The 19,848-nt window shown below is 35.7% G+C and overlaps 2 protein-coding genes across 3 annotated transcripts; both read right to left on the reverse strand.

The window, feature by feature from the left end:
- Nucleotides 1–491: 491 nt before the first annotated feature.
- LOC111434412 (protein EXORDIUM-like 2) lies at nt 492–1,649 on the reverse strand. Its single transcript, XM_023071874.1, has one exon. The coding sequence runs from the start codon at nt 1,647–1,649 to the stop codon at nt 492–494; it is 1,158 nt and encodes a 385-aa protein (XP_022927642.1).
- Nucleotides 1,650–8,909: 7,260 nt separating this feature from the next.
- LOC111441166 (probable serine/threonine-protein kinase WNK9) lies at nt 8,910–12,804 on the reverse strand. 2 transcript variants are annotated; one of them, XM_023078119.1, is made up of 7 exons: nt 12,524–12,804; nt 12,412–12,449; nt 11,893–12,120; nt 11,567–11,787; nt 11,309–11,361; nt 10,690–11,110; nt 8,910–10,588 (listed from the first exon to the last, which is right to left on the reverse strand). In XM_023078119.1, the coding sequence occupies exons 1-7, from the start codon at nt 12,620–12,622 to the stop codon at nt 9,912–9,914; spliced, it is 1,737 nt and encodes a 578-aa protein (XP_022933887.1). In that variant the 5' UTR covers nt 12,623–12,804; the 3' UTR covers nt 8,910–9,911. The 2 variants fall into 2 exon arrangements, with proteins under 2 accessions (XP_022933887.1, XP_022933886.1); XM_023078118.1 differs by having other exon boundaries at nt 11,204–11,361.
- Between the last annotated feature and the right edge of the window lie 7,044 nt (nt 12,805–19,848).

Consider the following 19,848-nt stretch of genomic DNA (forward strand, 5'->3'; position numbering starts at 1 on the left):
TGAAACTAGAAGTTATAGCCCCTATTAAAACCACTCTAACCTAGAGACGTAGAGAACTACCTCATAACCCCAAGATGAAGGAAATAGATTCCTTAGCCAACATGAGTTGATATAGTGTTTGAGGATCATCCACTTCCCTTTCTACTCCTTAGCCAACATGAGTTGATATAGTGTTGAGGATCATCCACTTCCCTTTCTTCTCCCGTGCGATACCGTTGAGCTAAGCGTGACGCTAGTTAGGATTGTGTTACTAAGTAGTAGACCAACTACTCAACATTGTAGATTAGTCTTTTTTTCATTCTTATAAAAAATTTAATTCCTATCAATCACCCTTCCACACGTTTTGTACTCCGTTGAATAAAGTTGAGAGTGGTTAGAAATGCATAAACATGAAAGAGAACATAAAAGAAAGAAATGAATAGTTTTTATTTGAGGTTTTGTTAAGAGAAGGAAAAAAGAATGGGAGTTTAATGTGGAGTGAATGAGGGGGTTCACATGACAGTCCAGCACGACGCCGTCTTGGGGTTCCAAAGAGCAGGAAGAAGGAACTTCTTGCCCCTTAACCCAACCACATTGTAAGCGCCTCCGTTGAGAGGGTCAACTAACACCTTCCCAGTGTTCCCAGGGGAGGCTCCACTGCCGAACATCCCAGGGCAAGCGGTGGAGGCTTCAATCACGCTCGCCTTCTGCCCCAGCTGGAAGAACCCAGTGCTGAACGGGTTGGTTACCACCGAGGCCAACCCCGAGGCCAGTGATATCACCATAGCGTCGGTCGCGACGTCCCCGCTTGGTGGCTTCAGAACAGCGCCGGCTGGGCCGTAGTCAGACTTGTGGAAAGGCCATGCACATGCTCCTGGGCACTCGGTCATAGGGTTCCCAATAATCACGTAGGGCGCCCCGTCAATAACTCCATGCTCTGCACACTTCCCCATGCACAGACCGTCCACGGTCACGTCCCTAGCCGCAACAATAACGGTGACCGCACCAGGGAACTCACCCACAGCTTTCTGCACGTGAATCTTGATGAAATCCTTGGTCATAATTTTTCCAAGAGAGTACTGGGGATCCACGTATTGTTTGACCACCTTCACATTAATATTCCCAGCGGTGGGGTTATAAGAGCTGAGCATGCGCCACCAGGAGGATACCTGTGGGGCACCCCCGACCCCGACTCGGCCATTGGTGTTCAAGGACCCCAAGAAAGACCTGAGTGTGTTCTTCTGTATGCGCCCGAACTGACCGTAGAACACCAGCGCAAGGTTAATATTTCCCTTCAGCATTTGGCCGCCATGGCTGACCAATGGGTTGGCTTTTGTTATGGCGTTGGGATCAGCCGCATGAGCCTGAGCCTGAGCCTGAGGAACGGGCAGTAGAAGGAGAAGGGAGATGGCTACTACGCCAAAGAATGCACTTACAATATGGCTATGTCCACCACAACACACCGCCATAATGTCCTTATTTTTGTGTTGTGGAGCTATAGCATTCGGTTGTGTTGATCTTCCTTTCCCGTCTTTCCCCTTCCCCTTGCTGGCCTTTATATACCCATACCCATACCCATGCCCATACCCATACCCATGTTGGATTGGGGCTGTTGGATGGCCCATCATAATCGGATTTTCTTTGTTATTTGCTTCCTCTTCGGGATCCATTTCTTTGTTTCTTTCTCACCCTATATTCACCTTTTCTATTATTAGCCTCATGGCCTTCTCTCCACCTATTTTGGGTTATATTTTTTGTATAATGTTATTGGAAGATTTTTGTGAGAAGACGGACCACATGTTTTATAAATTTGTTGAGTCATTGATCTAAATCATGTACGCTCTTGATTGCTTTAAGAATTGAAAGAATTTGAACATGCAATGATGTTGGAACCTATTTTTTTATTATCATTATGTGCATTACTTCTCTACACACGGTCCACATACGCGCACATGAACCCCAAGTAGATTCGTATATGTACCTCATAGACCTAACATTCGATTAGTGTACACTCACACGGTCGGAAAAATCGCAGGGGGAAAGAATTGTGCATAATGTCATTGTGTACATAATATTGTGGTGTAAGCATCCTTACTCTTCGTAAGGAGGAAGTATTATAATGCATGTGACATACAAAATACACGAAATCCTCATAGCCTTAAATCATGACATATATGTATGATGTGGGTCATACCTCGGTTCTTTCATAAACATAACTTTCATGAATAACATACTTAGCTTGACAATATTTCATAAGCCTAAAGAGAACATACTAACATAGTGTGCACGACATATCATATTGAGGTATCATGCATCATACAACCGGAGAGTCACCACAAGATACATGACATAATATAAACATCTTGTAGTATCACACATAACATAACATAGCTTTCACCCTAGAATAACTTAACATTATACACGTCAAACAACCACAAAATACGACATATGGAGAGGTCATTGATGGTGTTAATATAACACATGCGGAAGCAATTTGGATCTTAGGCACTTTTAGAACATCAATTATAGTAAATAACTAGCATGTTCATAGGTATTAAAATCTAATGAGTTTAGATACTGACCTTTTGTAGTTCAAACTCCTTAACCTCACGAACCAGTTTTGAACCACCACTAGTGTCTTCTATACTATCCTCCGGCATTAGAACGGGATTGTGGAATCCGGTGAGTGACTAAACTTGGGAGGGAATTTTGTATATGTGAAGAGAGTGTTTGTGAGAGGTTTTTCTCGTGGTTTTTCACCAAGAAAAAGAAGACCTTCCATGTACCTTGATCACATTATTTAAAGAGTCATGTTTGCATGTTCATGTAAATTTGAGATCACCAAATTTTGACACTTAAATTTCCACTCAAATGTTTGGGATTATGTGGCAAGCATGCATGTTTGAGTTAACCAAATTTTAACACTCAAACTTGTGGGGTTTATTTGGCAAACATGCAAGTTTGGTTAAACAAAATTTTGACACCTCAAAATTCCACTAACATGGATTTTTCCATTAGATGAAAGTCAACGTTTTGACTTTCTTCATTTTAATTCAACAATTAATTTGAATAATGAATTTCAAATTAAAGTAACATTAAATGATTAATTAAACTATTTAATTAATATTTAATACTAATTCAAATGCCAATCCCAATCAATTCCGACACATAATTGATTAAGATATTTAAATCTTATTTAAATATCTAAGATTCTCTCTTTTGTTTATTTCATAAATAAAACAAAAATGCGGTTAAATATATCGTATATATGTAGTGCATATTCCCTAATTTGAATTCGAACACTTCGAACTCACTCGTCACACTGTTCTATGGTTTAGTCCGATATGAGCCAGCAGAGGAACCTAATGAACCTATAGATCATGGGCTCCAACGATCCAAGATTAACCGGTTAAACTCATTAACCTTGTTAACCAACATTCGTTAACTATTAGGACACTCCACTATAGCCTAGTAGTTGCACTCCCCTCACTATAGATATATTTTTGTCTATTTGATATAACCATGATCAGTAAGTCGATCCTTCACAGGTTGTTCGTAACTAGAGCTAGGTCAATTTACCGTTTTACCCCTAAAGTTACTTCTTGTTCCTTATGTCTCACTGATCCTCTAATCAACAATTGGTTTGTGGTCCAACCAGTAAACCGAATCCCTCTCAGGCCAATGAGAGCGTGGGGCCCCTTGTTCAAGACCTAGAGTTAGTGCTTAAGGGAACTACCTCTCTTCTATCCCTAAAAGTGGGTAGGAGCGAATTCCATCTTGCACCCCACGTTCCCAGCCATTCACCCAGTCTTACCCCTGAAATGGGAGGCCTATTGAGTCGGCGAATTAGAGCCACTCTCACCCATGCAAATCTAAGGATAATTCCAAATAAACAGAAGTTCATGGTTAGCTCAGGATTAAAACCGAGTTACCTAGGTTATCGAATGAAAAGAAAATTAGTCTCAACAGTAAACGACATTATAAAGTGAGAGTGGTTTTCTTCATGGTTCGATCTTATGCAATACTCATTGCATAGGATGCCCCCACTCACATGTCTCCACATGTACAATTTAGTGATCACATTGTTTATATCATATACAAAAGTGGGCCGCATCCATAGTGTCCCCAGAATAAATAAGGTACTCAGCCTTATCCTTATACTATAGATCATTTTAATTATATACTTGAACTTGAACCACTCTTATGTCTCTACATATCGTTCAAGTAATCATATTATAGCTAGAGTGTTCTTAGTTTATTGGATTTAGATTAATGATCGTAAAGTTCACTTTATTCAATAACAATCTTTACTGAATAAACAACAATAATAACTCTATTGAAAATAGAATATGTTTTTTTTTTTTTTTTGTTTACAAACTATGAGTTTTAGGACATAAAACCCAACAAACTCCCACTTGGATTAAAACTCCAGTGGGGTTTTATAACGTTGAGTAGAGAGAAATACAATGAACTCCATGCTTGAAAGGTAATAATTCTTTCTTGGAGTCCTGCATCTTATATCGAGTCAACATTTTGTCGATGTACGATGCCTGAGACAATGCTAGTGTTTTGTTCTTGCGATTCCGAACAATTTGAATTCCAAGAACAAACTGAGCCTCTCCCAAATCTTTCATTTGGAATTGTGCGCTAGCCAATGCTTAATGTCAGTCAGAAATCCCACATCATTTCCAATGGGTAGGATATCGTCAACGTACAACACCAGGAAAGCTATTGTAGAGTTGACTATCCTTTTATAAACACAAGGTTCGTCAACATTCTGTTTAAAGCCATAAGATTTGATCGCAGTATCAAACTTTATATTCTAGGATCGAGATGCTTGCTTCAACCCATAAATGGATCTTTTAAGCTTGCAAACCCTTTACTCGTGATCCTGTTCAATGAACCCCTCTGGTTGAGCCATATAGATATTCTCTTCAAGATTGCCGTTTAGAAAGGCTGTCTTAACATCCATTTGCCAAATTTCATAATCATAAAATGTGGCAATAGACAAGAGTATTCTAATCAATTTAAGCATAGCAACAGGAGAGAAGGTTTCTTCATAGTCCACCCCCTCTCTTTGGGTAAAACCCTTTGCTACTAGTCGAGCTTTAAAGGTCTGTACCTTACCGGTTTGGTCTCGTTTCCTCTTATAGATCCATTTGCAACCAATAGGTTTTACCCCATCTGGTTGATCTACAAGTTCCCAGACTGAATTGAAGTACATCGACTGCATTTCAAGATTCATGGCGTTAATCCACTGATCTTTATCTTCATCATTCATTGCCTGTTTGTAGGTCAATGGATCCTCAACGCCATTATCAGGTATGATGACTTGAGTTTCTGCCAAATCCAAGTAACGATCGGGTTGAGTTATAACCCTCCCACTACGTCGAGGCATTCTCAACTCTTGAGAAGAATGTGATTGACCAGAAGTGTCAGCTCCATCAACAACTCTGGTTGAAGGACCAGCTTGATCAACAACTCTTGTTATTTTATCAGTAGCTTCTTTAGAAAATTTTGGGTCGTTACAATGAGTAAGCCCTTTCCGACCATTAATCAAAAGCCAACTCTTTCAAATATGTAAAAGAAAAAAAGTATATACGTATAAATTACATGTCAATAAAATTTTTTAATCTCTCATTTTTCCATTTTTTTCATAAAGTATTTGTCGTTTGTTGGAGTTCTATATTGGCTGACGTGCATGTTCACTCATTGTGACTCTAGTTGATTTGCCTCTACTTTAGATCAAGTCATTTGACTCGACCTCGTCTCTCCTTTAGGACAAGGTCCTTTCAATACAATGTTGTATCTCATCTCACCATCGTGGTTTTCACAACACTGTCCACACTTTGCGAAGTCATTTCAAATCTTGCGATGTTATTGACCCTTGTTATTTGCTCGATCACACTTATCGAGAATTGACCCAAGAGTCATCTTTATCATCAGAGATCTCAAACATTCATCCATCTAGATACTATTTAGGCATGGATCATCGTGTGTTCATGCATAGTCATTTACAAGTCAAGTATTAGAGCATGGTTTCATATATCAAACTTTGACTCATGGGCTAGGGCACAATGTTAGCACACCCATTGCAATCTAAAACTGTCCTTGAAAAGTCTATTTTCAAAGGAAGACATCCAAAATGCTGATCTTACGATGCTCACCCACACCGTGACACACGTATTTGCCATAGGTAAGCTCACTTACGTCACAAGGCCAGAGGGTAGCGGGGAGCTAATTCTATTCCTCCCTCTATTGTACATTTTGAGCATATTTAATTTGATTGATGTAGACATGATCTTGGCGGGCGATCATAGGCCCCATGGAGCATCTGTCGAGTGTCCAATTGACATTAAATTTGATGAGCCTTCATCTCTCAGATAGATAGACGTAACTCTAGAACCGGATTTCAAAACTCATAAAAGACTAAACTTTTGAGGCTATGGCCTAGAGCCCTACCTGGCGATCTTTAAGTTGGTCTTCGATACTCTTATCGTCATCGTTCCTTCCAATCTTGCTTATTCCTCAACTTTGTTTTAATTCTCACTCTTTTTGGTATGTTGGATGATGCACCTTCCTCCATGGTTGAATCATGACACTTATTTGTCTTGGCTCTTACGTTGCTAGATGGACACCACTTGAATGTTGCTGCCTATCTATCTACGTGTGGGGTCACAACCTATTGTATCCATACTATAGTTGTGACACTCCCCCACTTAAAAGTAGTCATCATCCTATATGACTTTCTTAGGGGTACAATCACATCATGGATTGTGACATTCTCCCATACTTAATCTCTACATCGTTCTAATGATGATATGAACGTGGACTAGCTGCTAACTGACCTGCTGGAGATAAATGTGCATAAATGTGCTTCATAATGAACATGGAAACGAGGCATTACTTATGGGCTATCTCGCTTACGGATCTTCTCTTGGTCTCTGAGACTCTCAACATAAGCATGACAAACATAGAATGTCCAATGGTTGTTGGTTATCCCACCAGGGGCTTTTTGCTCTTCTCCTGGACTTGGAACTCATAAGATAAACTATGGCAAGAACTAACATTAGTATATCCTCGTTTAATATTAACGTCAATAACTATTCATACACCTTGTAACTGTATTATCCTTACCGTTTTATCTAACAAATTGATCTCTCGTTCTCTAGACCTATTTTCTTTTTTTATGATATCAACTTTGTTGGTCGCCTTCCCCAAACAATGTCTAGAGCTCATCTGCTGCCGTCACCATTGGAATTTTGTGTAATAAGAGGAATCGTAGTTTTTAAGTTGTTTTCTTCCTCGCTCTCGATTCCTATCGCTAGCTATAAACCCATGTCAAAGCGTTTTCCAGTGGTACGTGCAAAGGAGATAGATCGAACATTAGTCTATGGTGAGATTCGTTTTCCTATAGGGGTGTCATTGTTGGTAGAATAACTCACGAAACACTTTCAAAATTTTTGTTGATGTACCGTTTAGTTAACGGAAAAAAAAATCTCATCCCTTTCATACATTAAATGGACATCTCTCTTACCCACTTTTTTTTTTCGATCCATATGAACCTAAGCATAGAGTGAACGCATTAAATTATAGTGGGAATGGAGAGAGGGTAAGTCAGCAAAATGGGGCATTAAAGTGGAAAATCAAAGCAAAAAAAAGGAAGATTTTAAATCAATTTGTGGCTAAAACAAGTGATTATTATTAGTAGTATATATATATGGGTGTTAGCTAGGCTTTATTGTGCATTCAAGTTGGGTCTTGAAGAAGATGTTCTTGGAAACGTGTCGTTGACTGCCACCCCTTGTTGTTTTTTTTTTTTTTCTTCTTTTCTTGTTAAATTCTGTTTGGACCATTACCAAAGATTTCTTACTTTTGATGTTTGGTCAATTCCAAAACAACAACTCATTTAACCACTTCCCATAATTATCACCAATTTAATTAATAATTAAATATATTTTTTCGTTTTCATTTTTTTCATTTTGATTAAATTGTAAATAAAATTTTGGATCATCTCTAAATTAATTAATTTAGAAGAACGTGGAATACGTTTGAGAATTATTAAATATAATTAAAAATAATTTATGGGATTTTTTAAAACGTGTTTAATGACAAAAATAAGTAATTAGCAGAAATCGTGTTGGTAATTGAACGTGCGTGCTTTGAGAGGGACAGGCCACCTACCACACCTTTCAAATTACTGCTTTCCATGATTTAAATTTTTAAAATTTTTAGAACGTAAAATTAAGAAAAAGTAAATCCGAATTATAAGAAGCCGAGATAGAATGTGATAGGGGAGAAAAAAAGTTATTTTAAAGTGCCACCTCAAAAAATAAAATTAAATAATTAAAATAAAACATTCGGATCTTTGATATTTTGATTGATAATATAATTCAGTCGGATGTGCTTAGGTTTACAATTCAAACTAATCTATTTCTTATGTCATATTCATGTTTTTAACATTATCAATAATAAAGACTATTTATAACTAAACAATAGGATGATTAATTTTCATGTTTTGTCGAATCTAAAATTTTCTCTCTTGTTTAGTCTCTACTACTAGTTTGATTGAAATTTTTTTTGTTCAAATCAATATTATTCAATACATTTCAAGCTTTTAATCCAACTCAAGCGGAAAAAACCTATTCAAGGATCGTTGCTAACCATTCCCCCCAACCCCAAATCTTTAGGGTTACTTTTTCCCCTAAAACTTGGTTACATTTCAAGTTGAATGCTTCTAACATCGATCAACAAAGTAGTTGGTTTAGCCTTGAACCAACCTATGCTCAATGACATACTAGTTTAGGAAAATCTCTAATGTGTTCTCCCCGAACCTACGCTCAAATACCGACTAGTTTAGGTAAATACTTAATACGTTCTCTAATCAAATGAACAATAACAAAGTAGGTAATATTTTTTAAAACCAATAATGAAAAAGTGGGCCATTACAAATTTATTGAGCCATAAACTTTGGCATCCAACTAAAGGTAGCAAATATATGCAAGAAGAGTGGACTTTTTAAGTTTTTTCCTCTAAAAGATGTAACGTTTGACAAGTACTCCAATCATCTCTACCACTCAATACAGCTTTCGTCCATTCACATCTTTTTCTTCGTAGTTTTTTCCCCCATACAATTTCCATAGCAAAATTATACAAATTTGGACTTAAAGTTTCCAACTTGTATTCAGATCAGCAGCTTTGGGACCCCATAGTTTGAAAAATAATGCACATTAACAGTTGAATTGAAGTCAATCCTGTTTGCAAGAGTGCTTTTTATCCAAATACTTGATTGGAAAGCACTCCAGCAAGAAAGTAAAAAATAAAAATAAAAGAAAAGGGCAGAACTAATCATCAAAAGATTTGGTTTTAGTCAACTAAAAACACTCTCACTTTCCACTGAAAAATCATGTCAAACTCATCCAACCTTAAATCTCATGGATAATGAACAAAGTTTTATTGAAACCAAGCTAGTTATAGCTAAAGTGAAACTTGCACCTTTCTTCATTGTATATAAGAGAATAACCATTATAATTTGTAATATCATGTGAAGCAGAGCAATGATCAAGAAGAAAGAAAGGTATGACTGTAAGAGTAAGAAGTTCAGAAGGGAAGAGAGTAACTTACATGTTTCTGTGCAACATAAAAACAGCATCTATGAGTAGAGAGTTGGTCTGTAGAGTGTATGGAGGCAATGTGCCTGTAATATGAACTCTTGAAATATACTCTGCAGTTGAAGATTCTAACAAACGCCTCGCAATTTCGGGTCCTTTGGACATCCGAACGGGGCAGCTATAATGACATTATTCACACCAACTATGATTTCAACCTTCAGTCTTATCTGATAAAAACCATGTTTTCAGCTGCATCCTCAATTGTTTGTTGCTATCTAGAGGGGCAGCAAGAGAAGTTCCAACTGATCTCTCTAAATTTTCTCAATTCCATAGCCATCTAATTTCTCGATGAATTTGGGATGCAAATTTATCTTCACGATAGGACGGAACTGTAGACAGCGATCGGGAACCCAGCAAGCTTCTGAGTGAAGTTCTTGCAATGGCATTTTTATCTAGTATTTTTTCTTTGTCATCCCCAACAATGATCGACTGGCCTATTTTCTTGAAATTTTGATTAGAATGGCTATGCCTAAAACTATGAGAACCAAGAGCTGGATCTTCAAGGAGGACTGAGTTTGGCTGATAATGCTGGCTTGACACTTTTGGTGGACTCTCTACCACAGGTTCTGGAGGCCGATCAGCTTTGAGGGAGTCCTGCTTGAAAAGTTCGTGCACCGAAGCACGTTCAACTGTGCTTAAGTTTAAAATCTGATAGAGTTTTTCTCCATTTTGGTTATTCCCTATCAAACTATGATCACATGAATGGTTAGCAGCGTCGTGGCTTTGACAGTCACCATCGTAAGAGATACGAGGTGTTTCGTCTATTCCAGGCCCCGACTTCCACTCCGGTACCAAGGAAGCAATTTCCCCATCAATTTTTTCAGCTATCTTGATCACATCTTGGTCGGTAATATCAAGTTCTGCTATCATTTCAGTAGCAACCGTTAATGCTGTATCATTCTTGGTGTCAAACGGGAAGTAAATGTTTCGAATCCGTCCTGCACATATTCCACATTTTTTCAAGTGAACATTTCTGTAGCTCTTAATAGAAAGCAAGCATTCCATGACCAAAGACAAGAGGAAATAAATATGCCACTACCTTCTTTATCTGCAATCCTAAGTCTTAGAACAATGCTGCCATCTTCTCTTATCTTCCCCTTAATACTGTTATCAAGGTTTTCCAATTGGTCATCATCATCATTCTCAAAAAGTTCGAACCCATCGGGTTCAGTCTGAACCGAATGACACCTCCATTCATCTGAGGCCTCCAAACGGTAATTAATCGAGCTGAAACTTCCTTGTCGTTCAAGGAAAGGGTGTGCTGTAGTAAAAGCAATACCGTCGAGTTCTCTCGGACATCCTGAAAGTTGTAACTTACTTTCACAATCATCAATTTGGAGAAAAGGGTCACTCAAAAGTTCTCTTGCTGAAGGTCTACAAGAGACTGGTGCCAAGCATTTCTCGACAAATTGCCGCATGCTTGGATCCTTCACTTTATATAAGGCATCTGGTTTTTTGCCCTACAAGTAGAAAGCATGATAAGGAATTAACTTTTTCGTCCAGGACATAATGGATTAAAGAAAAGTATATGCTCATAGAGAGGGAGATCTTACAGAAACTACTTTCTTATAGATTTGAACAGGATGATTACATTCACTATATGGATATTCAAATGTAACCATCTCCAAAACACACATCCCAAAAGAATAAATGTCTACCAATTCATTATAAGCCTCTTCATATACTTCAGGAGCCATGAACTCTGGTGTCCCTGTTTTGTAACAACAATAATAATAAGCATCTAACAAACAGACTTCTGTCACAAGAACTCACCAGCAATTCAAGGAAAAAGATTCATTGGAAAAGCATTAAGAATCAGAAAGCCAAAGATGAAATGGATGAAGAATTGGTTACAGGATCTCGATCAATCCTCATTTCAACCAAAATTTCACAGAATTTGAAGAAGATAATCATACCGACGCAATGATCAGCATGTGATTTCCGGAGAATAGCAGCAAGACCAAGATCTCCAATTTTAATTTCTCCTTGATTACCATTAACTAAAATGTTATCGCACTTGAGATCTCTGTGGATCACAGGGGGGTTCTGGCTATGCAAATAGAGAAGACCCCTCAAGATTTGTCTGCACCATCGCTTCACTGCTCTAATGTTAACTCTCCTATGTTTTAGCCGATATCTGTATGAAGAGAACCGACCAAAAATTTAGCAGAAACCAAGAAGGAATAAGGCCTTTTTGTAGAAAGTGAAGAGTCTGAGAATGAATGTTCAAAAGCATTCTTACTGCCTCAAAGTCCCAGAGGTGAACATTTCAGTAACAAAGTTGATGTTCCTATTTGCAGTATCGACCCATGAGGTATAAAATTTCATAATGTTCTTATGCTTCAATGTTTTTAAAAGATGAATCTCAGAGTATAGCCTCTCAAGATCTTCAGGGCATTGAAGGAAGTTACAGAGCTTGACCTGGTTCCAAGCAACTTCAATCCCTTCATATTCATCAAACGCTCGGTAACTGCAACAAAAACAAAAGAAAATAAAAAACCTCAATCGAATGTTCATTTCCAAAAACTGATCCAAATTAACTAAACCAAATGCGGTTCAAGAGCGGAAATCGGAAAAAGAGAACCAAAAAAACAAAAATCAAACAAGAAGAAGAGATCGAATTCTCGAAATAAATGGAAAATGTAAGTGAAAGAAAGTCAAATAGAGACCGAAAACATCGAAACCAAAAAAAAAATTCCGAAAATCAATGCTAAGTACAAAAATGCAAAGGAGACGAACGAGAAACTGAATTCATTCGTACACTGTCTTGGAAGCTCCTTTGCCGAGGATTTCATTATACTGCAACAAAGAACAGAAAACAATCAGAATCAGAGCGGATGAACACAAGAGAGAAAGAGAGAGGGGGGGCATACTCTTCCATATCTGCCAGTCGGATCAATTTCAACATACTGAGAGAAATCTGGAGGTTGAAGAAGATTAGAGAAACCAGTAATTGAATCAATTGTTTCCATTAGATTTGAACGGATTTGCGATGTTCCTCGGCGGTGCAAATCCTTGGTTCCTCAGATTTCGGGCGGAGAACTATTTGGAAATCACATCTCTTGCAGAAGAAGAGAGAAGAGAAAAAGGTATTGAATGAAAGTGACGGCCCTTTCCAAGAGTAAGGTAAATTTCTCACTTCTCTCATTTCTCACTGCAAGTATGGAAACCCATAATTCCTTTACATTTTTCATATAATATTTTAGGTTAAATTATAAATTTTAAGTATAAAAATTGGATTAATTTTAGAACTTCAAAATTCATCGAGTTGTTCTAAAGAATCAAGACGCCTCGTTATTCATGAAATTTTTTGTCGTCTAGCTGTAAAATACTCATTTAGACGAGGGCTTCCAAAAACATCGTAAGCTAAACCTAGACGAATAACCAACCTGCAACGAATAGATAACGTATAGTACTACTATGAATGACCCAATATTGAATACTGGTGACGATATCGTTCAACTCGTACTGTCAAAAGGGAATTGAGATCAGTAAAGGAAAATTAAAGTTGGATTAATTCTTATATTTAAAATTAATATGAATTCAATTTTACACGGTATCTCATACGTAAAAGTTGAAAAGTATATACGATATCATTTGTAACGTCGTTCATATACATTGGTGTGTCCTATCCAAAATAGTTCTTAAAAAAAATGAGGGGGAGAAACTAGCATGTGTCCTGCCCTCGAACCGGCAAGCATTGATCAATCGGCTTGTGACCAAGCCCGAATATGACCAACTAAGTTGTGGTCCTGAAAATTGAAACCCTAGTCGGCCAATCCATGACTATGAACCCTAGCTGGCCAACATACAATTAATCCATACCCTTGATAGGTAAATGCCATAATTTTGCACACAAAAAAAATATTTACCTCAAACTACTCTTTAACAATGTAATTTTTCATTTACTTAGCATAAACTTTTATCTAAATTCCGTACTAGTTCTATCCAAAGCTAGCTATCTTGTCTTTAATGAACTCTTCCAACTTCAAAAGACTTAAACTTGCCCCAACATCTACTACCGAACAAAAAGAGTGTCACGTGCAATGACAATTTTTCACGACAACCCATCAAATCATTGTTATTGAAAAAATTACCATATTTTTATAGAGATATTGTCTTTACTCGATCATTCATTTGTCGGACTATTTTAAATAAAAGTTAAAAGAGAAAAAGTTAATTTAGTTCGTCTAATTTGAGAATTGCAAATAAATTAATAATTGTGCAAACTAAAGACTTCAATTTTATCAATTTAAACTACGAACACAATTATCGCTCGTAAACGAATTAAATTATTATTTTTTTAATTAAGATGAGCAGAATTTAGTAGTAAGTGACATAGGATGATTAAGAAATAATTAAAATAATTGAAAGTTATTACCTATATCAAAGGAACTTTAGAATTAAAACATGTTTTGTTTTGAGCCATTTTATGTTGGATGACCTCCTAGAAATTTTCCTAAAATACATCAAAGTGAGAACAAAACATGTTGAAAGGATCTATGTTGGTCTTTGGGGATAGTCAGGCAACATGACCATATCGCATGAGATGTAGGAGAATGTCGGGGCCATCCGAATTCTAAGTATGAGTCGTAATAGTTTTTACTCTTAGAAGCGACAAAAGTAGGTGAAGTGATTATAAACTAAGTTTTTTATTAGTTTAATGGTGAAATTTGTGGCATTGATTATAAAATTAAGTTAAAGAGAGTTGTGGTTTCTCCAAGCCATGTTCTCTTCCTCATTTCTTTATTCATAAAGCTTATTTGTCAAAGGGAATAAAAGGAAAGGCAAATCAATCATCACCATCATCATTTCTTGCATAATTGCATCATTATCCAACCAATCATACACAAATATATATAATGTTTCTCTAATAAAATCTTAAACCTTTCGTTTTATGTTTCAAATTTTAAGTACCGATTATGTAATAGTAGATATTGTCCGTTTTGATCCATTACGTATCGCTTAATGTTTCAAAAATGAGTCTGATAGAGGGAGGTTTCCACACACTTACAAGAAATGTTTCGTCCTCCTCTCTAACAGATGTGTAACGCCCATTACCCATGATTCAAAATCCAAATTCGACACATGATAGCCCCAATATTCTCCAGCGACTTCGTCACATTACTTACTCCTTACTTTTAAAACTGAAGATTATCTCCACGGACCAATCAACAGGGGTTCGGGGTTCTTTGTCCTAACTCACATATATCCTATAAAATCACGCTTAACTATAAAGTTCTTATGATTGAGCTATCGAAAAAGAAAGTGCACCTCGTTGGTATAGGTAACAACTCTCAATTCTTCTCAATCATCCTATTTTAGGATCACTCACATTCGGATACGGTCTTAGTTCATTCATATACTACTCATTTACTGAGTGTCACACAACAGTAAATATTATGGGATGAAAATTTTCTACTCTTCTTATATAAATGGTCGTATGTCAATAAAAGTAATAGATTAACAGTTACGACTTTTGGGACTTTTAGTTCTCCATTTTTTGGAAAGGGGTTGAAATATTTTTCCATATATGTTAATATGATTAATAAATTCATCCCTCCTGGTTCAATTATAACAAACGCATTAAATTATTATAAAGAAGAGGAAGATACTAAAATATTCATGTGCTTACTTTTACGTGTAAAAAAAAGTTGTAAACATCACAAAACTTGCCCTTTTTTCTCTCTCACTAACTTGCCTTGTAAAGCCATGGGATTCAATTTTTATTGACGTCTTCACATGTATACGTGTTCATGGATTCGATATCAATTGTAACGATTCAAATGTGAAATCTCACAATCTACCTTTGTGGGAGCCTAGTGTCACAGTCATGCTCGTCCAGGGCGTGTTGTCCATTGGCTGCATACCCATGACAAGCCAAACCCATTATCTATGACGTTTTGGAAAAATTATGTCTAAGCCTGCCAGACATGAAATGCCTCAAAATGTACTATAGGAGAATATTACTAGTTGTCAACTTCTCCCTACCCGATAGTTATATGCAGTAAGCCGTTGTTGTTGCCTTTTGCTTACATTCACATATAACACCAATTTCAATTTTTCAAATATTGCCTTCATAATCCTAGAATCAGAGCCAGAGGCTCGAGTACACGTCGCTTGGCCGTACGCGACACAAGAACGAATAGACTTAACTCACTTTTTGCTTGGAAGTGAGTGTCGCACAATCGCAAGTCCGCTGCCATCAAAGTGCGATTGTGACACCCTACGTCCTCGCTGGCACACCACCTAGTGTCTGGTTCTAATACCATTAATAGTTGAAATTTACCACTAGCAAATATTGTCTGCTTTGGCTGCTATGTATCGTTGTCAGCCGCCCTTACAGATAGAGAAAGCCTTGAAATTGACGATAGTCATAACAGGCCAAAGCGAACAATATCTGTTAACATAGAGACGACTTGATATTTCCATTGTATCAAGTTAGTGAAACATAAGAAAATAGAAGAAAAAAATGTTAAAATTTTTAAAATAATATCCTTTGCCATAGATATTTTCATTGAAATTTCCATAAAGTTGATATCTCACATTTTTATCGACATTGATATCTTAAGAGAGGACAAACGAGCACATGTGAGTGTGCACCTCACACGCACACCACCCAGTGAGCTAGAGAGAAGTTCGATTCAACCTTTTTCTAAACAAATTCAGAAGAAAGAAAAAAAAAACAATTTACCCTAACACTTAAATAAATAGATTTTTATAATAGAAGGCATGAGTTTCAATCTCTAAACCTCCATTTTTACTTTGTGGGTTTAAGCATCGAAGTGTATGCAGCAAATACGAGACTAGTGTATAGTTTTCTTTGTTTTGTAGACAACCTCGTTCCCCTCAAAATTTAAATTTACGGTTAAACTACATATACATCGAGTGTGATTCTCTTACCTCAATAACTCAAATAAAATTGAACCAACGACTTAGTTTCTCCCATTAAACCGTGAAATTACTCGAGCCTACCATAATAAAGTCAAAGTCAAAGTCAATCTAAAAGCACCACCGTAAAAACAAAGGATTCACGGTAAAATAAAGAGGTGAGAAACAATTAATTTACGGTTTATATCTTGTTGTCGAAACATTTAATTATCACAAAAATTAAAAAAATATATATATTAGAAGTCAAATTCCAACTGTATCCATGTGTATACTAAAGAACATGCGGCAATAAATTCATATAATATTTAAATAAAGCATTGAGATCAAAGAAAAAGCATATAATATAAATTAAATTAAATTAAAATGAAACATATATTGTATTAAATTGATCAATCATTTTCAAAAGCCTTTGTTAGTTGGAATCAATGACAAATTTATTAGTTGTTTTTGCAAACTAATGATCTGTCTTTTGGCTTCCGTAGTCTTGGGAAGTTGTAAAAAAATACATTTTTATAATTTTTTGCTAAATAATATGCAATAAAATGTTTTTATTTTATATAATATTACATTTTCAAATAATAATAATACTTCAATCCTTATTCATTCCATTATTTTAGTAAAATAAAAATAATATATATGCTTTATAATTAAAAAAATAATAATATTTATGAGATAAAATTAAAACAAAATAATATATATACATATATATATATATATATATCGCGTGTCGATATTTTCATCAATATTTCTATAATGGACATTCGGATAAATTAAAATTTCTATTATATATGGTAAATTATTTTTTATGAAATATAATAATAATAAAAATAAAATAAAAAATAAAAAATAAAAAAACTTGGTTTTGGTACCAACAAGTGTAGACATTAAAAAAGGGACATAAACCAACCAACTTTTTGAGAATTTCTGACAAAAAATTGAAACCTAACGTATAAGATTTCTACTTTGCTACATGACTTTAGGCTCGATTAACATTATCAACTTTTTTGCGCGATTTAAAAACAACACCATAATTAAAAGAAAACGAAGATGAATTACAGAACGATACTGTCCAAATTTATTACAAAATGAAGACTAGGGTTCGAATTTGCGAATTAAAACAATAAAAAAGACCCGAAATATGCTTAGTTAGATATCTTGTTTATTGTGTGTTGTGGTTTTTTAATACAAATTACGATGAGTATGATGCTTATTACGCTCCTGACTTTTTGTTGAAAATTTAATGTTTATGATGTATGCATATAAACTATGTCGTGGTATGATGAAACAATGCTAGACATAATTTTAGATAATGAATGTACGTTAGGCATGAGAGAGATCATGTTTATAAAAGAAATAGTTGTAATGATTACATTATGAATTATATTACACGTCTTACCAATTGATGGTCTCATGCATACGTATGATTATGAGATTTGTATAAACTTGAAGATGTGACTACGAGGAGAGTGATGATATGGTCATGTGTGACGATATGATAAAAAAGGAAATGTTAATAAAAGAGAGGTCTCAACATCTAACATATTTGCATGTGTTTGTATTATTCGACTCCAATAGTGAAGTTATGATATGAACCCTTGAGATATTTGATTAACAAGATAATCCGAACTTTGCAATTCTACGTAGTTTAGATTCCATGATTAGAATCATTTAAGTTGGACATGATCGATCTAGCTTGTGGAGTGATTCGATTCTCAAACAAGTGTTATTGCGTCAAAATATTAATAAGATAATCCAAATCTTACTTTCCCTTGTAACGATTCTTTGTCATTTGGTGCCAGAGTTTTTTCTTGGGCTGATTCTTTATCATTTGATATCAGCTTTCTTTGAGTTGATTTCTTATCGAGTATTTTATAATACTAAAGTTTTTCAAAATATATTAATTTTTAAGTAAAAGTGAGGTACGTAAGGCAGTTGACCATGTTATGTCGGAGAGCATATGTTAAGTTTTTCATGTTTGGTACGTTTTGTGTTGTTATAATTAGAATATGCTTGGAAAAGTAAATGTAGAAATCAATTGGTAGACCAAATAAGGTTAGACTCTAACAAACAAACAAACACATTGATATATTTAATGTCGAGATGTTTTATGTTTTTTTTTTTTTTTGGGCTACTTTTTCATTTGCACACATCAATTAGTCAACCATGCAAAACACAATAATGAAGAAAAATGAGAAGAAACAAAAAAGAAAAAAAAAAAAGAAAAAGACTTTTCTTTTTTGTCATCGATGAAGGTTATGAAAACGATAACGCCAAGATGAATCCTTCATTACGTTGCTAAAATAAAAAATTTGACCTCATGTAAATGTGAGAGGAAACATCTTATTATCAGGTATTTTTACCTTGGTACTTACCATCCCTAAATTTTTATGAGTCAATAAACTCGATTTGTTCAAAATTGAACGTTAAGCATCATGTTAAACTTATGGGACGTGGTAGTTCAAGCATTAAAAACTTGATAACCCTTGAACATTTTTAAGAGAAGAATGGTTCGTGTTTTTATTTTTTTAAATAGCCATAAACTGTGTTCAATTCAAGAAGTCAAAAAGCATGGTAGTTTGAGTATTTTAGTACAAAGTGTCTTGTGAGTGTATCTTTCTACTTCAGTTATTTATTTGGATATGATTCAATAAAGATTCAAAACCAACATTCTACTCGTGCAAAAATTGCTCTATTTCCTCGAGTGAATCTTCCCACCCCTCTCAGAGTAGCCCCACCAAAATTTTGCTCATATTGCTTATTTGGGTCACAGAAGCAGCTTATGGAGTGGACTCGTATAGTCTGGGCTACCGCTTATAACCGGATTTCTTTTGTAAGATATCGAGCCTACCGCTAGTAGATATTGTCTGCTTTAATTCATTACGTATCGTCATCAACCTCACGATTTTTAAAACGCGTCTACTAGAGAGAAGTTTCTATACCCTTATAAAACATTACGTATCGCCATCAACTTCACAATTTTTAAAACGGGTCTACTAGAAAAAGGTTTCAATACCTTTATAAGAAAACATGTTACTACTCCGGGGAGGACAATGCTTAGAACACCATTGATAAGCATAGTCAAGCAAGTCAATTCAAGACAATGCATGACCCTAGTTATCCACCGGAAATTGAACCCAATTTTTCCCAATTTTTTCTTAACAAGATTCATTTGGGTTGAGGAGTTCATCTTTATCTGTCTCGGAGCTTCGCAATTGTCAAATATCTTTGTGTCGTTAATGAAATTTGTTACTGTCGTGTCGTTAAAAAATGTTATTGAGTTGATTGTGTTTTTTTTTTTTTTTTTTTT

This window comes from Cucurbita moschata, unplaced genomic scaffold, assembly GCF_002738365.1.
Source record: "Cucurbita moschata cultivar Rifu unplaced genomic scaffold, Cmos_1.0 Cmo_Scf00003, whole genome shotgun sequence".
NCBI lineage: Eukaryota > Viridiplantae > Streptophyta > Magnoliopsida > Cucurbitales > Cucurbitaceae > Cucurbita > Cucurbita moschata.